At 38.0% G+C, this 15,743-nt stretch overlaps 1 protein-coding gene across 4 annotated transcripts in view; it reads left to right on the top strand.

Annotated features, from left to right (window-relative positions):
- Spef2 (sperm flagellar 2) overlaps positions 1–15,743 on the top strand; it is a 224,325-nt gene that overhangs the window by 122,159 nt on the left and 86,423 nt on the right. For 3 of the 4 annotated variants that reach the window (XM_023712040.1, XM_023712034.1, XM_023712033.1), the window contains 5 exons: positions 5,808–5,956; positions 7,574–7,701; positions 7,787–7,919; positions 10,730–10,867; positions 14,905–15,056. In XM_023712040.1, coding sequence (XP_023567808.1) covers positions 5,808–5,956; positions 7,574–7,701; positions 7,787–7,919; positions 10,730–10,867; positions 14,905–15,056 — 700 coding nt within the window. The remainder of the gene's footprint in view (positions 1–5,807; positions 5,957–7,573; positions 7,702–7,786; positions 7,920–10,729; positions 10,868–14,904; positions 15,057–15,743) is intronic. The other variant, XR_002820491.1, reaches the window with a different exon arrangement.

The following is a 15,743-nucleotide window of genomic DNA, read 5'->3' as shown; positions in this document are numbered from 1 at the left end:
ATATATATATATATGAGCACTCTTGATTAAAAGCAGATGCCAAACATCAAAAGTGAACATCCAAGGGCTGGCAAGATAGCTCAGCGGACTAAGTGCCTGCTTTGGCAAGCTCAGGGACCAGGGTTCAATCCCTGGTCCCATGTGCCTTGGCAGCCCTGTCCCTAGGTGCGCTGAGCTGGCGACGGAGTCTGGGTATGGTGGCACATGCCTGTAATCCCAGTGCTGGAGAAGCTGAAAACAGGAGAATCACTACGAGTTAGAGTTGAATAGTGAGACCCTGTATCAAATATATAAATGAAAACAAAAACAAAACAACAAGAACAAAAAAGAAACGAACACCCATGTTCAACAGGAAAATATGCATATTGGAGTTTGGTAGTAATATCAGTTTAACGCTAAATATTTCTAAGGTTTTTAGGTTTAATTTCACTATTTTATTGTATTAAATATTGGAAACAAATGAACTCTATCAAGATTTAGAATTCTTTTGGTTGTATAGAACTGGTATTGATTTGACCTTTACAAAAATAAGTTTATCTTATTTCTTAATATTTGAAGTTAACATCATGAAAAGTAAGCAGTATAAATCATTTTTATCTCATAAGCCAGATTACAGACCAGTTATATTTAAAGCCTTTCTTATGAACTGAGGAACCATCTCTTTCTTCAAGTATCACTCTTTTCTGCATGATCATCTGTCACTCGTTCAGGGTCTTCTCCACACATTATAACAATCTCTACCCTTCTACTGCAATTCTATTCACAATAGCACTTATCTTAAATTTTAAATTATTTCTTATTCTCTTCCACCCATTTGCCAATGTGCCACTATTTTCTTCCATGAAACAAGGCTTGTTAGCGCTCTAGTCTTTTCTGGGAGATACCAATTAGAAACTAAGTTTCCCATAATCAGCTAAGTTCAGAAAACTTCCCAGTTAGATTATGTTTAAATATTTTTAATTAAGAATTTTTTCCTATGTTAGTAGGTATCTCTTGGGGGATTTATAGTTGCAATAAGATCTCAAAACATTTTGGTTGCAAAATTTTTCTCCCTCGAAGGAGTATCTGTTAGGACTATAATTATGTGAAACAAACACTTGGAAATGGAATGGTGTCATCTTTAGCCCCTGTGGCAGCACTATATATTGGTAGTAGTATTTTTCAAGTGCTTGCCTTCTGACTTGGCTTATAATTTCATTTATTTTAGATGCTATAAGGCTACTTGACTTAGAACTAACAATGTCAGTGTTGTAAACATTTAAACCACTTGTTGCAAAAGATGGGGAAGAGCTAAAACAAAAAGACAAAAGTAAAACTAGGTGCACTTACAAGAACAATGGCTCTTAGTTGTAGGCCATGGTCCATCACTTGTGTTAGAAAACCAAATGCTCAAGACCTACTGTGAAGTTACAGGAGGCTGTCCCAGCAACTTGTATTTCATTTTTAAAAAAATTTCATTTATTTGTTTATTTATTTGGTACAGAGTCTCACTACACAGTTCAGACTAGTAATGATCCTCCTGTCTCAACCTTGCCAGTGCCAAGATTACAGGCATGCACCACCAAACCCAGTTTGGGAGCCAGCACAACATGCCTGGGATTCCTGGCTGACGATGCATGAGGTACCAGGTGTTAAGCTCCAGACCTTGAGCTTGCCAGACAGGTTCTTAGACTACTGAGCTATCTCCTCAGCCTATAAACTTGTATTTTAATAAATCCTCCAAAGAATCGTGATGGCCATCAAACTTTGAGAATCCCTATACTGGAGCCAAAGGTTTACTGCTTTATTATAGTCATTTGATCAGAAACATTCAGTTATTTCTAATGAACTATTTATGATTTCCCCAAATATTTAAATAAATACATGCATATATATGTATATGAATACACACACACACACACACACACACACACACACACACACACGCTGTTGAAACTAAACAGGAATCTTGAGACTCGACATGAAGAAATTAGCATGCTCAGCTCAGGGACTCAGAAGTTCTGCTGGCTCATTAAACAGAGAACAATCTCACAGGCAAGGCAAAGAAGAAGCATAGGGTTACATCAGTCTCATTCCCAGAGAAAAGGAGATATGCCAGGTATAAAAGAAAAGAAAAAACTCCTCAGAATTAATTTCTAAAAATTATTTTTATTACTTAGAACTATAAACAGGACAATATTCTGCACAATTGATAAGGTCATCATGATATTAAAGAAAATGCAGGATATTTAAGATGTTTCATCTTAAAATTAATACCACATTCCTGAAGCTAAAGAATTCATTATCACATTACACAATTCAAATTGCAAAATTGACCCCCATCTCCTTCCATTAACCTGTTCATAATCATAGCAAACTCTCTTTTGGAGTGCCCGACATGTGCCAGGCACTATGTAAGAGGAATTAAATTTAAATTCTCCCAATAACCTGTGAAGTCAATAGGATTATTTTACTACTTCAAAGATGATGGCATTGAATGCTAAAATAAATAAGGGTGTGTTTTCTTAGGAACTGTCAACCTACCCAGCAGGAAAGAGAAAGCTTTCACTCCATGTGAGGCCATCTCCACACCCACACTCACTTGCAAATTAAATCTCATACCTTTCCTAAATTTTACCTTCATTCTGTCCCTGTGGTTCTAGTACATTAAATATTGTTTTTGATCTTAAATATGAATGTTTTAATGAATTGTTATTAGCCTGTCACTCAAAATTCTGTGCCTAAAAATTTCCAAGCAGAAAACAAACTGAAAACTCATTTAGGAACCAAATAAATAGTATTATAAAAATTCCTCTAACTTTTGAAAATTTCCCGATACTAATCTAATGAATATTTATGAGCTACTCAGCAAACACTAAAAATTAGTGAGTGTGACCATCAAAACCAGAGTGCTGGACTTGGAACCAGCCTGTCTAGATTGGTATGCTAGCTTTGCCATTTAATATATGGGTAGCCTCAGGCAAATTTATGTGCCTCAATATGCAAATTAATATGACTCAATGTCCTCATCTGTAAATGAAAGGTAAGAGTAACTGCTTGTGTGGCTATTGTATGCAATAAATAAATATACAAAAGTCAGATAGAGTAGAATCTGGTTCAGATTAAACTTGAAATACAAATGGACTTTTATTGACCTACATCAAGATTGGGCAGATAGGAGTGTCTTTTATAAAACTGATACAGGCACTTCCATTCACTTATCTCTATAACTATACTTAAATAGTACAAAAAAATCTGGGGGGGGGCAATACTGGGGATTGAACTTAGGACCTTTCCCTTATCAGGCAAGTGCTTATAATACTGAGCTATCTCCACAACCCCAATAGTATGAAAATTAAGTATAAGAAATCCCAGATTTCCAATCTCGCTTCTATGCAATTTCCATTTTCTGGCTCTATGAAAAGCAGCAACATGAATTTCAGGACACAGAGGAGATAAAACAAACAAACAAACAAACAAACAAACAAAGCTTTTTCTCTTTGAGCTTTTCCAATACAGCTTCCCACAAGAAAGTCAAAGAATAAGCTGCTAAAGGCCAGTTGCTGGCTCCAGGCCTGGCAATGCCACTTCCTCCACCTGGTTGTGCTGCTATAGTCTGTCCCCTTCCTAAGCCAACATGTTTGTTTCATCCGCATCATCCTCCATTGCAACTTTGGTTGCTGCTGTTTGCACGCAGCCCCCCAGCTACTAGCAAAGGATGCTGGCCACGAGAAATGAGAGAGCCATCAGTGCTGCCTACTGCAATGCCGTTAGGTCAGGCTCTGTAGGAAACATTGTGTGACTGAAAGATAATGATAATTTTACTATTACCTTTATTTAAAATATAATAAATCACAATTTCTGTACTTTTATTCTTTTCTACAATTCTCACCACCCAGTTCTCCCTCCCTGAGAAATGCTAAAGCAAAACTGGTCTGGCTTTCTTAATGTCCTCCCTTCTCAACTGATAACGGCTTATTCTTAATTTTTGAATCAAACATTTACTTTCTTTTATAATTTGATTCAAGATTTTCATTTTTAATTGCTCAAAACTTAGCAAAAAGATGACTGTTGTTGATTTATGTGTTTGTTTAGCTCAAACCTGTTTTTCTGTAATTTCATTGTGGCTAACAATTGCCTTGCTTCTAATATTAAATAAATCTTGGATCCTAACCTCTAATTTCTTTTTCTTGATTTTACTTTTATATGCAACTGTCATGGCTCTGCTGGCTTCTAGGTGACACATCAGGTTCTTACTCATTGGACACCAAAGAATTCAAAGGAATGCTTCTTCTCACATTTAAGATGCTGATAAAGATTTTGCTCAGAAGCAACTTTTGTTTGCATTTACTGTGGCATAGATATGATTGTATTCTTCCAAATCTCTTCTCCCTGCAGTATTTTCATTGTTAAAAACTAGATAAAACTTAGAAATTATATATAGCTTATTATTGTGAGAACACAATGATAAAAAATTCCTTGTTTTTTAATTTTCACTAAATTGTCAAGATATTTAGGAACAAAAAAAGAAAAGAAATCTAGTCCCCAATCTATAGAGAGCTTCTTAGAAAGCTTCATCTAAATGGTGTGATAGAGATATCATGGTTTTTTAATGAAAGAATCAGGAATAATTATAGAGAAAAACAAGTCAAACTTAGAGTTTCTGCCTGGACAAACATTTTCTTAAATTTTCTAAGCTTTGAAATTTTCAAAAATTTCTAAGTTTTCAAAAATTGAGATTTAATTTTAGATCTATAGATAGTGTGGTATATTTTTAAGTATAAGTAGAAATCATCTGAATTATCCATAAGACATAATTTATCATTTTTCTTTTTTAACTAATACAACATAGATGTATTTACTTTTCTAAACAGTATTACAACTAAATAATGTTCATTGGAACACTGTGTTGTAGGGAATGATAGCATTCCCCATGTTACAGCCATCTGTGAACTGCACCGAAAAAATCTCAGAAATTAATGTGAAGATAAGTGAAATCCAAAATGAATGAATTTCTCAATGATGAGACCCTTGATCCTTCCAGAGTATTTTTGTGTTCTCTGAGTTAAGGAGCAAGTTCATTGGGATCAAAGAAGTACATTTCATTGCTCTGGTTTCTCCTTTTCATGCCATCAGGCAAAGTGAAGTAGATGCATCCTTTACAGATTTTAAGTAGAACCAAACTCCCTTTCCTCCTCTCTTTCCCTTTATTGTACTCTTTTCCTCTCTCTCTCTCTCTCTCTCTCTCTCTCTCCCCCTTCCAGTCCCTTCTATCTTTATCTTGCCTCGATTCAGCCAGCCTCAGGGCAGAACAATTGCCTGTATCCTTATTCCTTAGCTGTAGCAAGAATTAAGTCATGAAGAGGCTGGGAGCAACGAGGCAGTGTAGGCTTTTCTGGATAGCTCTTGCAAGTTACCCTTCCTTCTTGCCCTCTGTACTGATCCCCAAGGGACACTAAAACTATCGCGCATGTTCTTCACAATCAGATGCTGAATTTAATTTGCCAGTTTTGCAGTAGCACATGACACACACTTTAGAGTCTAGGTTTATAAGAACCTTATGAGATGAAAATAAAATATCAATTGGTTTTAATAGCCAAATGGATGAGAGTGCTTAGATTTCTTTTTAAAAAATCATACTGATAGTATTATTGGTTAACATGTGGTCTGTGGAGAATGAGATAACTTCTTTTTATTTGGTAAGATTGTTCAAAGGAGTTTAGAACAAAGTAAGTCATGTGAAGTACATGGCAATAGTACATTTATTCGTCAACCAGAATTCTATCTTGTCTACTTTTTTTTCTGATGATTTAATGTGAACATTTAAGGTTCTCCTAAAGGAAAACCACCAGGAGGTAAAACACCAATAAAGAAATCACCTGCTGGGTCTACAGAAGTATCACCTACTCCAGTGGGGCCATCGCCACCTAAGCCAGGATCTGAAGAATGGGTCTATGTGAGCGAGCCAGTCCCAGAGGTATGATGATTTGCAATCAAACTAGAACAAGTCATTGCTTCCCATGTTTATAAGAAAAATCACCTAATGTTTTGCAATATCTAGAAAGGTTTTTATAGCTTGTGATATATATCTTCTCACCAAATCCTGAGATATGCCCCAGGCTGTGTGTGGCTCAGTGGTAGAGCATTTGCCTAGTATGAGGGGAGGAGGGAGGGAGACAGAGAGAGAGAGAGAGAGAGAGAGAGAGAGAGAGAGAGAGAGAGAGAGAGAGAGAGAGACTCAACATTTGAACTAATGTGAGTGTTGCTGAAATCAGGAGAGAAAAATGATGTTGTAAGGACCCATTTTCTCTCTGAGGACAGGCAGAAATGCAATTTCCTAGGAGCAAAGAAGGATTTCTGCTGAAGACACATGCAGCAAGTGTAGCACCCCACCAATGTCCCTATGCCTGCACTAGCATGCTTCTAAATGGAGGTTAACTTCTACATTTTAGAACTGGGAGGATTTGGGGGTAAGGAAGCACTGGGAAGCCCAGGACCTTTGCACTGAGCCATATCCCTACATTGCCTGAGTTAGGCTTGAACTTGGGCTCCTCCTTCCTCAGCCTTCCAGAAAGTTAGGATTGTAGGCATGTACCCAGCTCAGGAAGAAACCTTTGAAGGTAAGCCCAGAAAAATGCAGCGAGGTGTCCCACCTGAGAACCTGCAATGGACATGCTAGACAAGCACACACTCACCAGAATCTGACTCTTCTCTGATACCCAGCTGCAAAGCCCAAAGGCTACATAGGTGTGTAGTTGCTTTAAGAGACAGATCATCTTAAGAATGTCACGGGAATTTTGTTTTTAATGCAGCTGTAACATTCACAGAGAGACTGGATTACACAACCGTATTATTTGGCATTTCGTGACGGCAGATGGTGACTTCATGTTTGATTCCCTGAATAAGTAAATGCTTAGCCAGCAAAAGAATAATTGTATGACATTTATATTTAATATCTTCTACATTTTATTTGTGTTATTTCTTTGTTTCTTTGCTTTACCTGAGATAATTTAAAAGAAACTTTTCTAATTTTCATGATGTATACAACAAGGATAGAATGTTTATCAGAGAAATAACTCATCACCACCCTGAAATGAACACCAGGTTTTCCACTTGAGGCAGTTTTCCATCAAGGAAAAGTGTGCTGATTCAAATCCTTGAGGGCCTATTAGATCCCAGATACTACAGTAATTATAGGAAAGACTGTGTAGTGTTGAACAAGACAGCCATGGCTTCTGGCTTAATAGAACTGGCACAGAATCAAATACAGAAAAGAGCTACAATTGCTATCCTAAATATTATTCCAATAATGGGAGAAGCAGAGGGTATGAAGGAAGAGTCTCAGAGCATCCTAGAGTAACCTTGTAGACTTACTAGGTCAGAAGAGGTTTGCTGGAAGAAATTATCTCTGTGCTGAGACTTGAGGAATAATTTGGAACTGGAACTAGCTGGGAACAGGAGAAGGAGGAAGAAGAAATTTCATGGGGAATGGCAAACTGCCTCTTGATCTTACTTAGTGGTAATTCAACATTGACTCAATTATCCAGAAACATTTTCATCTTTGAAATGATTTTTATACTTTACCATTTAACAGGAAGTGCCTGTATTTTTAGTATCTTATTGGCAATTAATAGAGAATTCCTACATAAACACCATCAAAACAGCACTCAGGAATCTGCGAGAAGATCAGCATTCTCTAATTGCTTACTTATATGAGATTAGGTGAGTACAGTTTCCTCAATCAGAATTTTACAATGATTTTTAGGTGACACACAGGAGCTATCTCACTTTTTTTCATGTCTTCTAGAACAAGCTTCCAGCAGCTTCTAAGGCAGCCAGATTACAAGCAAGAATTTGTATCTCAATGGCAAACCGATTTCAACTCTCAAGACCTGTGGGGTGATGAGGAAACAAAGGCCGAGTTACACCAAAGACTGAATGTAAGGACATCGGTGACCTGCCCGGCCAAGGTCACCACACGTTGATACCTTGTCCTGCGAAGCCCCAATTCATTCCCTTCCTACACTCACAAGTTGTTTGCTCTTGTAATGGTTCGATCTCATAACCAGTTAACTTTCCAGAGCAGTGACTCCTCCACATTTTCAGCTCTGAATGTGAACATGGTGGTGGCACTTCTGGGAAAAGAGACCAGCATCAGCAGTATGAAAGTGTGTTTGGCCTCCGTCTTGTAGGTCCTTATACCTGTGTGGCTGTACCCATTACCTGAGGTGAACTACATGTCTATCTTATGCATAGTTATACACATAGGTAATGGAAAGGGTAAGGAAAATGAGGAAAACCCAAAGGTTGCCTGTATGTAATAGATCTCTTGAAAGCAGGTCACAAGCCCTACACATTTTTGTACACCCAGCAAGCACAGTGCATGGCAGTTAATAGGTAGATTTTTATAAATTCAAGAACAAATATATTGCCTTGATACCTTGTACAATGTGTGAGAAGCTTAATTTCAATTTATCTACAACTTTCCTATGCAAATTGATAGATACCATTATCCACCACACTCATCTCTCCTTACCACCTTAAGTATAGGCTACTAAAAGAGGAATCTGGTGGTGAGCTTACTATTTATTTGTGCCCCAAGAGCATTGCCAAGTCCTATACCATGTCTCGTTATCTGCTTAGAAAATTTTCACTGAGCATCTGTCTTGGTAACTGTGCTGTTCAAGAGACTGGGCCTTCACAGTGAAGGAAAAGTCTGTGACCCTGAGTTACTTAGATTCTAGTGGTCAGGAGATAGAGAAGAATCGTTAGACACATGTTAAAAGTATTTTTGGTAAAAAGAACTTGTGAGGAGAACAAGAAATCAGGACAAGAGAAAAAAGACCATTTCCAAGATGGTCTTGGAATATCGTTGTGACGATATTATGATGATTATGGAGAGTCCTATTGAGGAGGTGACATTCGAACAGACTGAAGACACAAGTGACAGAGTGAGGACTGGGGAAATAGCTCAGTAGAATAAATGCTTGCCTGGCAAGCACAAAGTCCTGAGTTCAGTCCCGGGTGCCACAAAAAATAAAAAAATAAAAATAAAAGAAGTGATAGAGTGGGCTGTGTGGCTATCTCTGGACACAGTCGTATCAGGCACAAAGAAAGCGGTGGCAAAAGAAGTGAGAGTGGAGGCTGCCTAGTGTGTTTCGAGAACAGCAAGAAGGTCCATGTGGCCAAAGCAGAAAGAGTACAGTTCAGGGGGTTGGTTTTGAGGTGTCAGAGGGTGTGGAGAACCATTTTGTTTGTATCGCTATTAGAAAACTAGTGTTGATATGAATGGGATGGAAGCCTTGGCTTCTGGTTTTACAGATCCTATTAAAAAGCAAAAAGAGAAGGAAGAGCAATTGAGAAGCCATTCAGGAAACTCTGGCAATAGAGGCCAGGCGGCATCACAGCCTGAGGACAAGGAGGTGCTAAAGGGCTTCCCAAAGTGGTATTCAGATATTCTAGTAAAACTGAAGTGTTTCACTTGTTCTTAAAAGTTCTTCAAAAAGTAAATACATATTTATGTAAATCCTTAAACTACCTCTTTGTATCTTTCTTTCCTACCTATCTGTAAAACGCCAAATTCGGTCCTCCTGTATACTTCTTCCCCATATTAGTCAGGTGATAATTGGCAGGGAATAGGAAGATTTGGAAGTTTAAAACATCTTGCTTGAGATTTTTTTCTAATTTTAAATACACTGTATGTTTATTACAGATAAATTAGATAACAAAAAGAAGCAAAATTTTCTTTTTTCTGTATTTTAGGGAAGGGTCTAAAGGGTGTTCAGGGTCTCACTACTAGATTGAACTCAGGGATTCTCCTGTTCACAGCCTCCCCAGTGCTGGGATTACAGGCACCCGCCACCACGCCCAGTCTCAATCTCCATCTCAGCACACCCTGGGTGTGGGGCCAGCACAGCAGGCCGGGGATTGAACTCCCAGCCCTTGCATCTGCTTGCAGGTGCTTTGATCCACTGAGCTATTTGGCCAACTCGTAAGAAGCAAAATTTAAAGTGACAAATCCATAATCCTATTGCCAAATGTTAATTACTGTCACTACAGCAATGCCTCCTCACACTAATTTTGAGGCATTAAATAGGTTGATACAATTATACTGACTTATGTGCTGTAATCAGCTCCTGTAATCACTTGTTATATTTATATGCAAATTATAAAGAATATAAATAAATTATATTATTTTAAAATTACTATCATATTATAAATACATACATTTTGCATTATTATATTTATCTTCTTTACTATTGTTCAGAATTTAATAAGTGGCAGAACTTGGACTTTTGAAAGACATTTTTGCTGGTAGCTTTTTATGCAAAGCTTAGTTTTGGACCACCTCATTCAGCTCTGACAGCATGTTTTGGTAAATGGCATCTTCTGTGACATTTATTAGCAAGCCCTTAAGCCCTTAGTTTAAAAGCAGCATGCATTTTTTTTTTCTGTTAGCAATCATCACCACCACCCAATTCATGGAAAGCAATTTTTTATCCAAACAAATTTGTTGAGGAAGGACTAAAATACATAAAACAGAGCCATCTGTGGATAATGTAACTGAGCATATTATTTGAGAGTAGAAGCAAAATAATTATTGATTGAATAAGCTACTCTAAGACACGAGTTCATCAGGTCTATATTTGCCTTAGGAACATTTTTAAGATGAGCAAAAGATTTTTGGCGGATTCCCCTGAGGTGATCTGACCAGGGGTTCTACAACTTAGCAACACCCTTTTCTGTGCAGGATCTGCGTGACCGCCTGTGGGACATTTGTGATGCCAGGAAGGAAAAGGCAGAGCAGGAGCGGCTTGATATCATCAACGAGAGCTGGTTTCAAGACTCCATCGGAATAACCATGAACCACTTCTCCTCACTCATGCAGGTAAAGGCTGATGGTGACACAGAAGTTTCCCTCCACAGCTGCAGGCCTCATGAAGCAATTCCTTCAGGAATGTTAGGGCTGTGTTCAAGGGCCATTTTACACATAACACTGCCTGGTATGTGTTCCAGTTCACCAAGCAAATTAACTGATAGAAATCATTTTGATCTCAGACAAACATGTGCCCAACTGGGGAGCATCCCAAGAAGCTACTCACTGGCTTCACTTGCAGGTGGCCAGGATATGTGGAGAGGGACAGCAGGTAGAGTGTCTGCAATTGAGCTGTTTGCCTCATTGATCTCTTGAAGCAGACATGGACATCCCAGCCCTTCATCAGGGGATAGGTCAGACCCAGTGGGCATTTAATTTCTAGAAACAAAACATTCTCTAAATACTACTAGATTGGAAAAACAGACCATTCATCAAAAGACTCCGATTAATCTACATTCACACCCTACTAGATAAAAATTGCACAAGAGAAGATTAGAAGATAGACATTGCTTTTATTTGGATGCTACTGCCAGCGACTGAGAAGAGAGCTCAGGCCTGTCTTTGTCATCCAGCTTTGCCCAAGTAAGCACAAGAGAGTTTTGAGAGCTGGACTATGAAAGACTATGAGGGTCCACAGATCATGCATTTGTTAATAGGTCTCACTCAAAGTAAAGGAAAAGAAAATATTTGAGACAGGTTTTGACTTCGAGAAAGAACATCACTGAAATTAGGCTCCTACTTTAGCACAGGGTAGAGACACTTCTTCCCTGGCAATTAATTACCTTTCAAAGGTCTTACCACTAAAGAGTGGTAAAACTGCTAAGAAGTTCTTGAAAGGACCTTTTGTAAATGTGAAGGAGAACAAAAGATGAAGGAAATAGGTGGGGGAGGGGATATGGAAAGATGAAGATGTGGTGCTTACATGCACCAAATGCCCACAAAGTGATCAGTATGTATTACAAATATAAAAATAAAATTTAAAAAGTCACATCTCAAAAAGACAGAGAAATGATTTTGTAATAATGAATTTTCTAAAGTACTCTGAATATTCTAGAGTGGTCAGGAGCCTAGTGTTAGGTAGAAACCTGTATAAAACTGAGGCAAACTGAGGTCAATGTCAAGGATATCCTGGTGAAGCTATGCATACTGGTTGTATTTTTCCTAAAAGAATAGTAGTGAAAATAGAAAACATTTTTGGTCTTTAACTGATTAACTTTAAAAAGGAGATACTACAGGAAATGATAGTATTTATCTGGCAAATGAGATCCTCCATTGAAAATAAAACAATGTAAGCATACAAATGGGAGGTCATGGTTGGTCAAGGTCACTGAAACTATAAATGAAACCATGGTATGAAGACTATTATAGCAATAAGGCTACTCCTGTTTCTCAGATAGAATATATGCCAAATAAAATATATATATGAATATTTTATTTTCATTAGTCCATATTTGCAACACATGACTACCTTCAATGTGGGTATATAGTACATGTGTATACCATATCTTAATTCCTTTTATATCTCCTTTCCTTCCCCACTACCTGCATTATCTGGCAATCTCTAGAGGTTGTATCTGGGTGCTAAACAAATACTTTTCAACAAATAGCCAATGATTGCTAGCGGTTAGCCTTCCAAGAGACCTTGCCTAGTGCCCAGGCTAGACCACAGGAGGCCTGAAAAGTTAGCAGAAACCTGAGAGGCAGGAACAGCCTTGTTGATACAGTAGTCCCCTTAACATGGTTTCACTTGTCATAGTTTCAGTGGGCTTGGACAACCATATCTTCCCCATATTATGCTTATATAGTTTTGTTTGTTTTATTTTCAAGGTGGGCTCTCATGTGAGGTATCTCAGCAATTCTCTCATATAACTGAGACTGCTGACCCATACCACTGTGTCAGGTGGTCTGAAAATATTTAATGGACAGTTCAAGAAATTAACAATGCATAAAATTTAAACCACACACCATTCTGTGGATCATGATAAATTCTCTTGCTCTTGCTGTTCCACTTTGCACTGTCTTAATCGCCATCTCCCCTGGGATGCAAATCATCTCTTTATTGAGTCCACATACACTGTATATGTGTTATGGTTTAGTTATAAAATGGGGCCCCCAAAGTGTCACACTCAGAGATGGATCTGGTTGTTGAGGGGTGTCACTACTGTTGACACAAGGATGCACTCTCTTGCCTGGCTTCTCACTTCTCTGTTTCCTTGCTGTCTGGCCATGAACAGCATACCCCTGCCCATGCTTTTCTTCCCTGTCCTTTCTGCCTTGAAGTTCATCAGTTGTGGATTGATTTAACAGAATGATGAGCCACAATACACCTGTCCTCCTCTAAGTGTTCATTGTTAGATATTTTGTCCCCGAGATAGGAAAGAGGAGCACTCAGCAGCTGTCTCAGAATATAACTTCTTAGGAAAAGGAAGACCACTATGCTAGCTCTGCAATGCTGGTGGGAGATTTAAAGAAGTCGGGTCATCAGGACAAGGAAGACCTATCTAGAAATGCTAGAAATCTGGATTGGGAAGAGACAATGAAATTTAAGGGATCACTTAAACCAGAAGACAGAGTCAACAGACAAAACATGGATTGTGTAGAAGTTTTAAGTAGGATCCCCATGCAGCCTAAACCAGGCTGGAAGCATTCTCAGGATGTCAGTTTGAGCAGGCAGAGATCAAGTGTTCAAAACAGGTATATCAAATGCTATGACAGAAATATCTGAAATCCAACACAGTAATAGAGGCATAGAGTAGGCCATTTTTAAAATCACTCTTATGAATACAAACCATGCATGACTCTTCTTGGAAATGGTATGACTCTTACTTTCATTAAAAAGGTATCTAAATTTAGGGCTTTCATCCTCAGAAACTGAGGTAATATCCAACAACACTAGAAAGAATGAAAAGGGAAATATCTGTGGATAAGAGCTAACATCTATTATGTTCTCATTGCACACCTACAGGACCATATTCTAAGGACTATCAGGCAGAACACCTTGAACTTTCTAATCTTTCCTATGTAGAAATCCTGGATATAGTTTGACAGTGTCCTAATGACTTTCCTTGTCTCTCAGACAAAATAACTGTCGCCTACAGCTTACAGGAGAAGATATTTATTTTGGCTCAGTTTCAAAAGTCTCAATCTTTGCATATTTGGCTGTTTCCAAGGCAGATAGGGGATAGGAGTAGGACTGGCAGAGATCTGTGGCCATCACAGAGACCAGGAAGGAAAAGGTAAATGGAGGTGTTGGGGAAGAACATGTACATTTCCATCTCACATACCCAGCGACCTGCCTCTCCTTATTATGCCCCATCTTCCAGTAATGCGTTCAGTGGCTGAACACACCAGTGGGTGGCTTCATCAGTGAGTACAGTGCCTTAATATAATCACCTTCCAAAACACCCACCTCTGAACCCACAAGGCTTGGGGGGCACTTGCTCTCTAAACCATATTATGCAATTTACTCAAATTTAACTCTAAAGTGAATCAAATTATACTCCTCAAAATAATTTTTATTTTTTGGAACTGGGGATTGAACTCAGGTCCTTGCGCTTGCCAGGGAAGCTCTTATTCCACTGAGCCATCTCTCCAGCCCCCCTTAAAATAAATTTTTAATAAAATAATCACTGAGAAACCTAAGGCACAAATTCCACCCAGCACCATCCCAAGTACCAGTTGAATAAAATAGACTCTATAAAGAGTTCGGCTAGAATAAACAGAAAATGATTTCCTAGTTTCTACTTACCAAATAATATAATGCTACATCTTCATGAATAATGATTTTCTAAACCATCTCCACACTTTTCTCCCACATGCTAAAGACACCTGTCAGTATACAATTTGTACGGATTGGGTTTTTATTTGCCTCCTGTTCATTGGAATGTGCTGTTTTGCCAGTTCTCATAAGTATAATTTTCAAGACTCATTTCTCTCTATAGTTTTAATAAAAGTGTAATAATGTGAAATAACTCAGAGTATTATAGGGGACATGTACATGGACCAGTCTATTTTTTCCTGGGTATCAACAATAACTTTTACTATTAAAGGCAGAACTGAACCGTTTCCAGGATACAAAGAGATTCCTTCAAGATTACTACAGGGCAATGGAATGCAAAAGCCCTACAGAGGATAATAGGAAATTTAATCGAATCACATTGATTAAACTGGATTCTAAAGACGTTTCCGAAACTCAGATTAGGTAAGGCAGACTATCATATTGCACAATAATCATTTTGAAACAACAGTTTATGCTTTCAAATTATTGTTACCAATAAAAATATCATATTCCTTTTCCTGAAAAGTTGGAAGCTCAAAAAACTCTAAAACATGAACTTTTTTTTTGTAACTTCAATGCATTATTGATTTAATATTACCAATATGGGCTGTTTATCTATTTATAGGGAATATTTACTCTTTTTGCTGCAGGAGTAGAGTGTGGTTATTATGGAGTACCTTCAGTCTTTGTTGTGGGGATTAGGGAATATGTAATACATAAAAATTCTAGGATACTTTTAGCTCCAAGATTCTCTCTTAGGGGATTATGAATTTGCAGCACTTTCATGAAAGGAGCCAAGTAGAGCGTGCGTGCAAGTGTGTGAGTGAGTGTGTGTGTGTGTGTGTGTGTGTGTGTGTGATATTATATAAATGAGAATTGAAAGGGTTGTCAATAGAAATTGACAAAGTCAATATGTATTGAAAGTTTTTTTCTGGTTTCTTTTGTCATTTATTTCCAGTTTCATTGCACTGTGGTCAGATAATGAGCATGGAATAATTTCTGTTTTCTTCCATATACTTAAGCATGACCTATGGACCAGTATGTGGTCTATTTTAGAAAATGACCCATGTGCAGCTGAGAAAAATGTGTATTCAGCTGTGTTTGGGTGCA

This window comes from Octodon degus, unplaced genomic scaffold (assembly GCF_000260255.1).
Source record: "Octodon degus isolate 3935 unplaced genomic scaffold, OctDeg1.0 scaffold00002, whole genome shotgun sequence".
Lineage (NCBI taxonomy): Eukaryota > Metazoa > Chordata > Mammalia > Rodentia > Octodontidae > Octodon > Octodon degus.
This window is presented reverse-complemented; position numbering and strand designations above follow the sequence as displayed.